This window comes from Hyla sarda, chromosome 2, assembly GCF_029499605.1.
Source record: "Hyla sarda isolate aHylSar1 chromosome 2, aHylSar1.hap1, whole genome shotgun sequence".
Classification (NCBI taxonomy): Eukaryota; Metazoa; Chordata; class Amphibia; order Anura; family Hylidae; genus Hyla; species Hyla sarda.
Genome location: NC_079190.1, coordinates 438423032 through 438434064, shown reverse-complemented (window position 1 = coordinate 438434064; position 11033 = coordinate 438423032). Strand labels below are relative to the sequence as shown.

The 11033-nt window shown below is 45.2% G+C and overlaps 1 protein-coding gene across 12 annotated transcripts in view; it reads right to left on the bottom strand.

The window, feature by feature from the left end:
• Positions 1-3998: 3998 nt before the first annotated feature.
• The window catches only part of NCOR1 (nuclear receptor corepressor 1), a 193511-nt gene continuing 186476 nt past the window's right edge, over positions 3999-11033 (bottom strand). For all 12 annotated transcript variants that reach the window (XM_056559210.1, XM_056559218.1, XM_056559214.1 and 9 more), the window contains one exon: positions 3999-5230. In XM_056559210.1, coding sequence (XP_056415185.1) covers positions 5046-5230 — 185 coding nt within the window. In that variant the 3' untranslated portion in view covers positions 3999-5045. The remainder of the gene's footprint in view (positions 5231-11033) is intronic.

The window sequence follows — 11033 nt, the reverse complement described above, 5'->3', positions numbered from 1 at the left end:
GATTTTCTGTGTCTATTACTACTGCCAGCCTTAGAAACTTTCTGTGAGATTTCAGAATTGGTACATGAAGATAGGCATCCTTCATGTCTATGGTTGCCATGAAGTCCCCCTCCTCGATGAGAGCCAGAACAGACCTTATGGTGTCCATCTTGAAATGTTTCTTTACTATATATTTGTTCAAAAAAGTAAGAGCGGAGAGCGTTATTGTCTTCTCTTATAGCGGTAGATTTTTTAGCAAGAGAGGAAAAAAATACTCTCTTCTTATTACTCATCCCCTCCAAAATTGGATTTAACTGAGATCCAAAAAGTTCTCGACCCTCAAAGGGTAGGGAGCAAAATGATTTTTTGCTGGGACATGCCCAGACCATTCTTTCAGCCAGAGAGCCCTTCTGGCAGAGGTGGAACTAGCAAGAATTTCGGCGTTTAGGCGTAGGATGTCTAATGGAAAGTTTGCAAAAAAAATCAGCAGCCAGCTTCATTTTTGGGAGATCTTGTAAGATCTCTTCTCTGGAGACGCCATACTGCAGATCCCTGGCGAGTTGAGAGAGCCAGAGTCGCAAAGCGCAACCAACAGAAATGGACGCCAACGATGCCTTACAGGCTGAAGAGGCTGAGGTGTAAATTCTCTTGAGAGCGCCTTCAGCTCTTCTGTCCATCTGGTCCCTTATTAAAGAGGACTCATCGGAGGGGAACATAGACTTTTTTGATAGTCTTGCTACTGCCAAATCAACTTTAGCTAAGGCCTCCCATTCCTCCGTGCTTTTAGGATCTAATTTATAAAGCATTTTGATCCTAGATCAGGTTTTTTCTCAGGCTTTTGCCATTCCACTTTCATAAGGGGATCCAGCAGAGGCGGACCTGGAAAGGAAAGTGCACTAGAATGCGGAAAATAAAAAAGAGCCTCCTTTTTAGGAAGATTATCTTCACCAGGTTCTCCCTCCATGGTTTAGTTAACAGATTTCATTAAAGAGTTAATCTTCTCCTTTCTAAAGAGATAATAATCCTCTGGAGAGCCAACCTCAGCAAATTCTTTGGATGAGGAGGACACAATTTCACCCTCAGAGTCAGATGAGGATACTGAAGAAGACACGGGTGAAATAGGAGGTTTAGAGGCACTAGATCTGGAGGTTTTAGATGACTTATTATGGGAAGACATGTCTGACAGCACTGACTGTAGACTAGACCTAAACCACCCAAACAGCTGCTTAGCCTCGGACTGAAAAGTACTAGAAGCAGGGGCGTAGTCTGAACATACCGAATAGAGATCCGGGGAGTAATCATCCGGCAGCGGTTGGGCACACTGAAGGCATAACCTATGATGCTCCTTTCTCTTCCCCTTCTTGGAAACGTGGGCATCCGAGGTTTATCCATTCTGAAAACCCAAGGAAAGAACACATCAGATATGATACTTGCACTCAGACAGAAAAACCTATCATAGTAAGATAAATGGAATCCATAATCACTATGATAACTATTCCCCAAAATGTAGAGGAGCAGTCTTAGGGAAAAACACACAATAACGTAGTCCAATGAAAAGAAACAGGTCCCCCTGTTACAGATGGACGTACCTTGCAGTGGCAGGGATAGCGTACCAGGCAGAGACTGATCATCGGTAAAGTCCTGCAATAAATAAGAAAAACGGGCCAGTGGAAATGAGCGAACATACGGGCAGTAGTAAGGGGATAACAGAATACTCACTCCCCGCATGAAACTGTCGGCACTATGGACTCCGGAAACACGTCACTGGCAGCGCCTGCGCACTGCCGACACAAGCACCGCGAACCGCCGACCCGGAAGTCGCGACGCTCGGAGAAGCACTCTAAGGAAGAGGCAGGGGAACGGGCACTACACCGCCGGTAAGAATGCAGGGGGCTCCGATACTAAAAACCCCCAAACATACTCACCAGACCAGAAACACTGGGAAGAACACTGGCCCCATACACATTGGAAACCTGTGCAACCCACAGGCAGAGCCAACGGTACATAAATTCCAAATAAAAAGGGAAACGGACCATACTGTCTGCAGGGCAGAAGAAAAAAACACGTGTCTTGGTTTCTGTGGTACATTTATCAGATAGGAGGTCTCTGGGCCAGGTGCCCTGGATTAATTAACTTGATTGTTTTAATTAATCCTGTGATCATATCTTCTGTCTAGTAGGAGAAAAGAAAGATGTTAACCCTTTGTGTGCCGCCGAGGGACGAAATGGAAAGGTTTATTTACTTTATGCATTTAGCCTGGGTATATATTTTAACAGTTTTTTTTAAGCAGTCTGCTCCATCAGTTTCCCCCATCTGCTAAGGATGAGACTAGAAATGTGAAAAGGGGAAGATTTATTTGTGCTCATTAAATTTATGACTCATTAGATAAGGCAATAGGGAAGACCATTCTGCCTGAAACTCCTGTAACTTACAAAGGCTTCCTGCTGCCTCACCTGATGAGTCAAATCTAATGAGCAGTAATACAAGCTCCCCCCCTTTACATCACTGGTCTCATCCCGAGTAGACAGGCGAGAGGGAAGCAGCAGACTGGTTATAGAATGTGACATGATATCACAGCTACTAGGAAAAGAACATAGCTTATCAGGAACATCTCTGCATTATAGCTAATAACATACAGTATTGCTCATAATTGAGGACATCCCTCACTTTTTTGTAAATATTTATTTAGTTATATATGTTTTTATGTGACTACAATTTAGCAATGTGTCATTTCTTCAGTGTTAAGTAGTGCACAGCTTGTATAATAGAGTTTAATGTTATGTTCCCCTAAAATAGCAACACACAGCCATTAATGTCTAAACCTTGGCAACACAAGTGAGTACACCCCTATGAAAAGTGGAAATGTCCAAATTAGGCCCAAATATTGTGTGTGGTCACCATTTTTCTCTCCGCACTGCCTTAAGCCTCTTGGGCATGGAGTTCAGAAATTGCCACTGGAGTCCTCTTCCCCTCCTCCATGGCTACATCACGGAGCTGGTGGATATTAGAGAACTTGCATTCTTCCAGCTTCTGTTTAAGAATGCCCCACGGATGCTCAATAGGGTTTAGGTCTGGAGACATGGCCAGTCCATCTCCTTTACCATCAACTTCTTTAGCAAGGTAGTGGTCGTCTTGGAGGTGTGTTTGGGGTTATGATATTAGACTGCCCTACTGCCCATACTCTGCTTCAGTATGTCACAGTATATGTTAGCATTCATGGTTCCCTCAATGAACTGTAGCTCCCCAGTACCAGCAACGCTCATGCAGTCCCAGAACATGACACTCCCATCATCATGCTTGACACTTGTCTTTGTGCTCCTCACCTGGTTGCTGCCACACACGCTTGACACCATTTGAACTGAATACATTTCTGTCTCATCAGACCACAGCACATGGTTCCAGTAATGCATGTCCTTAGTCTGCATGTCTTTGGCAATCTGGTTACAAGCTTTCTTGAGCTTCATGTTTAGAAAAGGCTTCCTTCTTCCTTCTGGGGACGACAGCCATGCAGACCAATTTGATGCAGTGTGTGGCGTAAGGTCTGAGAATTCACAGGTAGACAACCCTGTCAATCTCTGCAGCAATGCTGGCAGCACTCCTACACCTACTTCCCAAAGACAACTTCTGGATATGAAGCTGAGCACATGCACTCAACTTCTTTAGTAGACCATGGCGAGACCCGTTCTGAGTAGAACTTGTCGCGTGAAACCACTGTATGGTCTTGCCCACCACACTGCAGCTTAGTTTTTAGGGTCTGGGCAATCTTCTTTTAGCCTAGGCCATCTATATGTAGAGCTATTTGTTTTTCTTATGATCCTCAGAGTTCTTTGTTACGAGGTGCCATGTTGAACTTTGAATAACCAGTATAAGAGAATGTGAGATCATTGACACCAAATTTAAGACAATATAATAGAGGAGCGCATCCGTAAACGGTCTATCTTGTAATGCAGGAGATGCAGCACTCACTATTATGCAGAAATCTTTTGAGTGCATATTGAATTTTACAACTCACAACATAACCAAAATGAACACAATTCTTTCTTTGCGCAAAAACATTTTTATTACAAGTCATGTATAGAATTAAATGAAAGCAGTGAGGGAGGGGAGGAAAAAAAACAAAAAACAACAAAAACATCTTCTACTGCACCAATCTGTCAGTCTGAGACTGGTGGCGACAATCCGGCCTGTACACGTAAATCTAACAGTTTTCTTGGGAAATATGTTTCTACAGAGGATAAAAACAACCTAAAATTCACACAGATTTGCAATGGTCATTGCTAGTGCAGAAAAGCTTTGCTCATATGGTAGGTGTGATAAAAGAAATTATTTTAAAAACGTTTTTCCTTAAACAATGAGGCAATAGCTAAGAAAAATGGTATGAATGTTCCAACTCAACAGATGGGTTTCCTCATGGGTTAAGAAAAAGACAAAAATAATGGAACTAACTCTTCATTGCATTTTTCATTGCCTTTTTTTCATTTCCTCTTCTTAAACATCTTTTCTGTAAAATAAAAAATAGCCAAGTTCTTCTGATCTTGGAGCGTGGCCATTTGGTTAAGGTGCAGGACAGTTAACATATTTAGGGCTGGCAATTTGCCATCTAGGAAGTTCAGGCCTAATCCCAGAAAAAAAAAAAAAAATTAAAAATAATATATATATTTATAAGAGTCCCTCGATGACGTGGCGTGGATTTAAACATACATACACCATACTAGAGCAAAGGAAATAATAATAAACCACTGCAAATATTTACAAAATGATTTAAAGACGTTCTGTATTCTTTACAAATAGTTGTAAATTGGTAGCTGTCCGATCATCCACATTTTTTCCTTAAAACTTCTTTACATACTAATGTGGAACATTAGGTCTTTACAAATTACATTCTGCTAATAGCAGGCCTGGGTAAAGCAGGCTGATATCCATTTATATATATATTTTTTACACGGCCCTAGGATACCATGTGCAGGCAGATCATCCTCTGCTTTTGAGTCTGTGGCTTTGCTTAGGAAAAGTCTTGAAGTCTGTCAACAGAGACCTTGCCAAAACCCTACGTAGTTCCAAAGTCTTCAGTCATCGCTGTCCGACAAGGTTTCATACTGTGATGACAGAAGAGGTGCTGGTTCACGATCCCATATTCTGCTCTGCTGGTGTGCAGACTGCGTCATGGAGGAGGGTGCACATGCAATGGTTGATGGAGGAGTACTGTTTAGAATTCCCATAGTTAGCGGGTTGTACGGGAACTGGGTGGACCCTAAGGAAGAGAGAACAAACAATTAGCCTTTTGTGAGCCTCTTCTTTACCTGTTCCAGATTCTTTGCTATGATTTGCACATAACTGAAATGTTTTAAAATCTATTCCAAGATGTTGGCAACTGGAAATGGACTAAACCCTTCTTTTTACACTCCCTGAGCCTTATAGTAATTTGATCTATTTTTATGGAAATGAGTCATCATTTTAATGCTGCTCAAACAACAGGCAGCAAGACTCATTGTTACAAAAGGTGTACGATTTACTTAAAGGGGTACTCCATCCCTAGACATCTTACCCCCTATCCAAAGGATAGGGGATAAGATGTCTGATTGCGGGGGTCCCGCTGCTGGGGACCCCCGCATTCTACCATGCGGCACCCACCTGTAACGGCTTCCGGAGCTGCTGGAGGCCCTCAGGCTAATACCATCCCGACCATGGGGACGTAAGAGTGTGACGTCACGACTCCGCCCCCGTGTGACATCACACCCGCCCCCTCAATGCAAGTCTATGGGAGGGGGCGTGAAAGCTGCCACGCCCCATCCCATAGACTTGCATTGAGGGGGCAGGGTGAGACATCACACGGGGGGCGGAGTAGTGACGTCACAATCTTATGTCCCCGTGGTTGGGATGGTATTAGCCTGAGGGCCTCCAGCGGTTCCGGAAGCCGTTACAGGTGGGTGCCACATGGTAGAATGCGGGTGTCCCCAGCGGCGGATAAGGGATAAGATGTCTATGGATGGAGTACCCCTTTAAGCATTGTGGTTTTTCTGTGGAATCAGTTATAAAAAACTGTATGGGAATGGAGCTTTTATTCATCAGGGCAGATCTTGGTGGCAACCTTCCTCCCCCTTAAAGGGGTACTCTGCTCCTAGACATCTTTTCCCCTACCCAAAGGATAGGGGATAAGAGGTCTGATCGCAGGGGTCCTGCCGCTGGGCACCCCCACGATCTCGGCTGCAGCACCCCAGACATCTGGTGCATGGAGCGAACTTCGCTGACTGGCGATGCGGCGCGGAGGCAAATGTTACAGCCACGCCCTTCAATGCAAGTCTCTTGTGGCCGTGATGTCAAGAGCCTCAGGCGCTGCATGCGATGATCTAAAAGAATGCCGGGTGCAGCAGGGAGATCACGGGGGTCCTCAGTGGGACCCCCACAATCAGACAGCTTATCCCCTATCCTTTGGATAGGGGATAAGATGTCTAGGGGTGGAGAACCCCTTTAAGTCTTGAATGACAGAGAGGGTTTTCCCAAACAAGGCAAGTGGGGCAGGAGGAAGCCACACAGACCGCCCTTAAGACTTGGAGCCCTGTTCCCACTAAAGTGTCAAAGGAATAATACACTGCTTAAAAAATAAATAAAAGGGAACACAAACAACACAATGTAACTCCAAGTCAATCATACTTCTGTGAAATCACACTGTCCACTCAGGAAGCAACACTGATTGACAATCAATTTCATATGCTGTTGTGCAAATGGGACAGACAACAGGTGTAAATGATTAGCAATTAGCGAGACAGGTGGTGACCACAGACCACTTCTCAGTTCCTATGCTTCCTGGCTGATGTTTTGGTCACTTTTGAATGCTGGTGGTGCTTTCACTCTAGTGGTAGCATGAGACAGAGTCTACAACCCACACAAGTAGCTCAGGTAGTGCAGATCATCCAGAATGGCACATCAATGCGAGCTGTGGCAAGAAGGTTTGCTGTTACTGTCAGCGTAGTGTACAGAGCATGGAGGCGCTACCAGGAGACAGGCCAGTACATCAGGAGACGTGGAGGAGGCCATAGGAGAGCAACAACCCAGCAGCAGGACCGCTACCTCCACCTTTGTGCAAGGAGGAGCACTGCCAGAGGCCTGCAAAATGACCTCCAGCAGGCCACAAATATGCATGTGTCCACTCAACCGGTCAGAAACAGACTCCATGAGGGTGGTATGAGGGCCCAACGTCCACAGGTGGGGGTTGTGCTTACAGCCCAACATCATGCAGGACGTTTGGCATTTGCCAGAGAACACCAAGATTGGCAAATTCACCATTGTCACCCTGTGCTCTTCACAGATGAAAGCAGGTTCACACCGAGCACATGTGACAGACGTAACAGAGTCAGGAGACACTGTGGAGAACGTTCTGCTGCCTGCAACATCCTCCAGTATGACCGATTTGGCAGTGGGTCAGTAATGGTGTGGGGTGGCATTTCTTTGGGGGGCCGCATAGCCCTCCATGTGCTTGCCAGAGGTACCTGACTGCCCTTAGGTACCGAGATGTGGTCCTCAGACCCCTTGTGAGACTATATGCTGGTGCGGTTGGGCCCTAGGTTCCTCCTAATGCAAGACAATGCTAGACCTTATGTGGCTGGAGTATGTCAGCAGTTCCTGCAAGAGGAAGGCATTGTAGCTATGAAAAAGCCCGCCTGTTCCCCAGAATCCGATTGAGCACATCTGGGACATCACGTCTCGCTCCATCCATCGTCACGTTGCACCACAGACTGTCCAGGAGTTGCTGGATGCTTTAGTCCAGGTCTGGGAGGACATCCCTCAGGAGACCACCTCATCAGGAGCATGCCCAGGTGTTGTAGGGAGGTCATACGGGCACGTGGAGGCCACACACACTACTGAGCCTCATTTTGACTTGTTTTAAGGACATTACATCAAAGTTGGATCAGCCTGTAGTGTGGTTTTCTACTTTGATTTTGAGTGGGACTCCATATCCAGACCTCCATGGGTTGATAAATTTGATTTCCATTGATAATTTTGTGTGATTTTGTTGTCAGCACATTCAACTATGTAAAGACGAAAGTATTTCATACGATTAGTTCATTCAGATCTAGGATTGTGTTATCTTAGTGTTCCCTTTATTTTTTTGAGCAGTGTAATTAAAATACCATCTGGGAATCATATCAAGGTATTCAGTCTTTCATTTTGCCTATTAATCAGAAGCAGAAAACCGATGACCATTCCTTTTAAAGCAAAGTTAGGGTGCATTCACACTACGTTTTGGGAATCCAGCAGCCTGATCTGGCTGAAGAATTTAAAAACCAGCCACTGTGGTACCCCCCCTGCCACACCCCAATAATTTGAATGAGCCAGACAGAGTGAGTTAGTGACTCTGGTCGAGTCATTTTTTGGACTTATCCGTTTTTGTTGCCAGACTGAAATCCATGGTCTGCCAAGGTTTTTAGTCAGGCAATAAAACAGATAGTGTTAAAAAATGAGCCGACCGGAGTCACTATCCAGTCGGCGTATCCCCAATACGTGGTGTGAATGCACCCTTCCCGAAGTGGAGGACATTGGAGTCCGAGGAAGGTTGTCAAACATACAGCTCAAACATAATAATGCTTCCAGAAGTGTAGCTAAAGGAGAATACTGCCTGGGTGCAGAAAGCAAGACATCCACTCACAGCTATAGGAAAGTTTCAAAAATAAAGGAGATACATACAATTTTGCCAGCATGTTGAGTGTAGTAGTGCCACCACCATGCAGTAGCTGGGAAGAGGCAGAAGAGTCTGATCTTTGGGGCAATTGAGATATGCACTTCAGCTAATGTGGATTTCTATTCTGTTATTATTGTTCTGAATCTTTAGCCCAGTCAGAGGTCCAGAGCACTCTGGATCAGGTTTTCATTAAGAAAAGTTCTGTCCTTTGCCCCACTCAGCTTTCCCTCAACCTTAACCAGTCTCCCTGTCCCACAGAACCCCTCTACTTCCCTAAAGCACAATGCAGCCACTACCATACTGCACTGTAGGGATGGTATTGGGGAGGAGATCAGTAGTGCCTGGTTTCCTTTAGACATGATGCTAAGGCTAGCTTAACACTACGGAAATTTCTGTACAGCGAAATTGTTAATGGGATTCCGCTGCACAGTTCACATGGAATTTCAGAGGCGGATATTTAGCTGTTAAAATTCCGCCACAAAAATAACGATCTCTGTAATTCTTTAGGGGGAATCCTTGCAAAAGCCAATGCCCTCTATAGGGACAGCCATGTCTGCACGGTCATAGATCTGGGCGTGCTCAGAATCTCAGTGTGAAGCTAGCCTTAGATTTGATGCCTAATAATTACATTTCAGTTTTATCAGACCAGAGATTCTTGTTTTTCAAAGTCCGAGAGCACTTTAGGTTCTTTTTTCACAACATCCAGAAGGCTTTCATGTGTCTTTTACTGAGGAGAGGCTTCTTTTTGGATACTCTGCAATAAAGCCCAGATTGTTAGGCAGGGATGTGGAAATCCTATCGCCCGACGCCCGGGACAAGTAGTTTTGGGCGCTGGGCAGGTGAATTGTTTATAGATTTAGCCCTGTATCGGGCTAGCAGTGACAGACAGACTTCCCCCTTATTTTTCTTTAATGCCAGTGTGAGGTGCAGGAGCCGATGCAAGTCTACACCTCACACCAGCGCTCAGAGTGCATGGAGGGGGCAGTGGCGGCCCCCAGCTGATTTCAGTAGCTGGGGGCCGCTGCTCAGAGCCCCCCCAACCAGTGTGAGGGGATCTCAGGAGCGAGGGCAGAGCCTGAGATCGCATGTCTGCAGGAGATGATTAAGCCACGACCCCTCCTCCCCCCCTCCCGGAGGATGGAGAGCGCAGCTGTGCATAATACAAGACGACAGGGGGAGAATGAGGACGTCCACAGCCCCTCCCTCCCCCACACACAGCCTCTCCCTCCCCCCTGCTCTGTCTACACAGGACCTCATTTATCACGAGGAGGTTTCAAGTATTCACAGGGAAAATACAGAGCGGGGGGAGGGGAGAGAACGTGTGTGAGGAGACTGCACTGCACGGGCTGGGGATTTCACCTCCCACCGGCTCAGGTGAGGAGGCCAAGCATGCAGGCGGCGGGAAGGGTTGTATATGTATATAATGTATGACTAGGGGGTGGTGGTGTATCAGCGGCGGGTGTATGTATGTCTGTGTAAACATGATGTGCGTTTGTATGATGTCTGTGTATACATGATGTGTGTGTGTATGGTGTCTGTGTATACATGATGTGTGTGTGTGTATGGTGTCTGTGTATACATGATGTGTGTGTGTGTATGGTGTCTGTGTATACATGATGTGTGTGTGTGTGTATGGTGTCTGTGTATACATGATGTGTGTGTGTGTGTATGGTATCTGTGTATACATGATGTGTGTGTGTGTGTATGGTGTCTGTGTATACATGATGTGTGTGTGTGTATGGTGTCTGTGTATACATGATGTGTGTGTGTATGGTGTCTGTGTATACATGATGTGTGTGTGTGTATGGTGTCTGTGTATACATGATGTGTGTGTGTGTATGGTGTCTGTGTATACATGATGTGTGTGTGTATGGTGTCTGTGTATATAAGATGTGTGTGTGTGTGTGTATGGTGTCTGTGTATATAAGATGTGTGTGTGTATGGTGTCTGTGTATATAAGATGTGTGTGTGTGTGTGTGTATGGTGTCTGTGTATATAAGATGTGTGTGTGTGTGTGTATGGTGTCTGTGTATATAAGATGTGTGTGTGTATGGTGTCTGTGTATATAAGATGTGTGTGTGTGTGTGTGTATGGTGTCTGTGTATATAAGATGTGTGTGTGTGTGTGTGTGTGTGTGTATGGTGTCTGTGTATATAAGATGTGTGTGTGTATATGGTGTCTGTGTATATAAGATGTGTGTGTGCATGGTGTCTGTGTATATAAGATGTGTGTGTGTGTGTATGGTGTCTGTGTATATAAGATGTGTGTGTATGGTGTCTGTGTGTGTGTGTGTGTGTATAGTGTCTGTGTATATAAGATGTGTGTGTGTGTGTATGGTGTCTGTGTATATAAGATGTGTGTGTGTGTATGGTGTCTG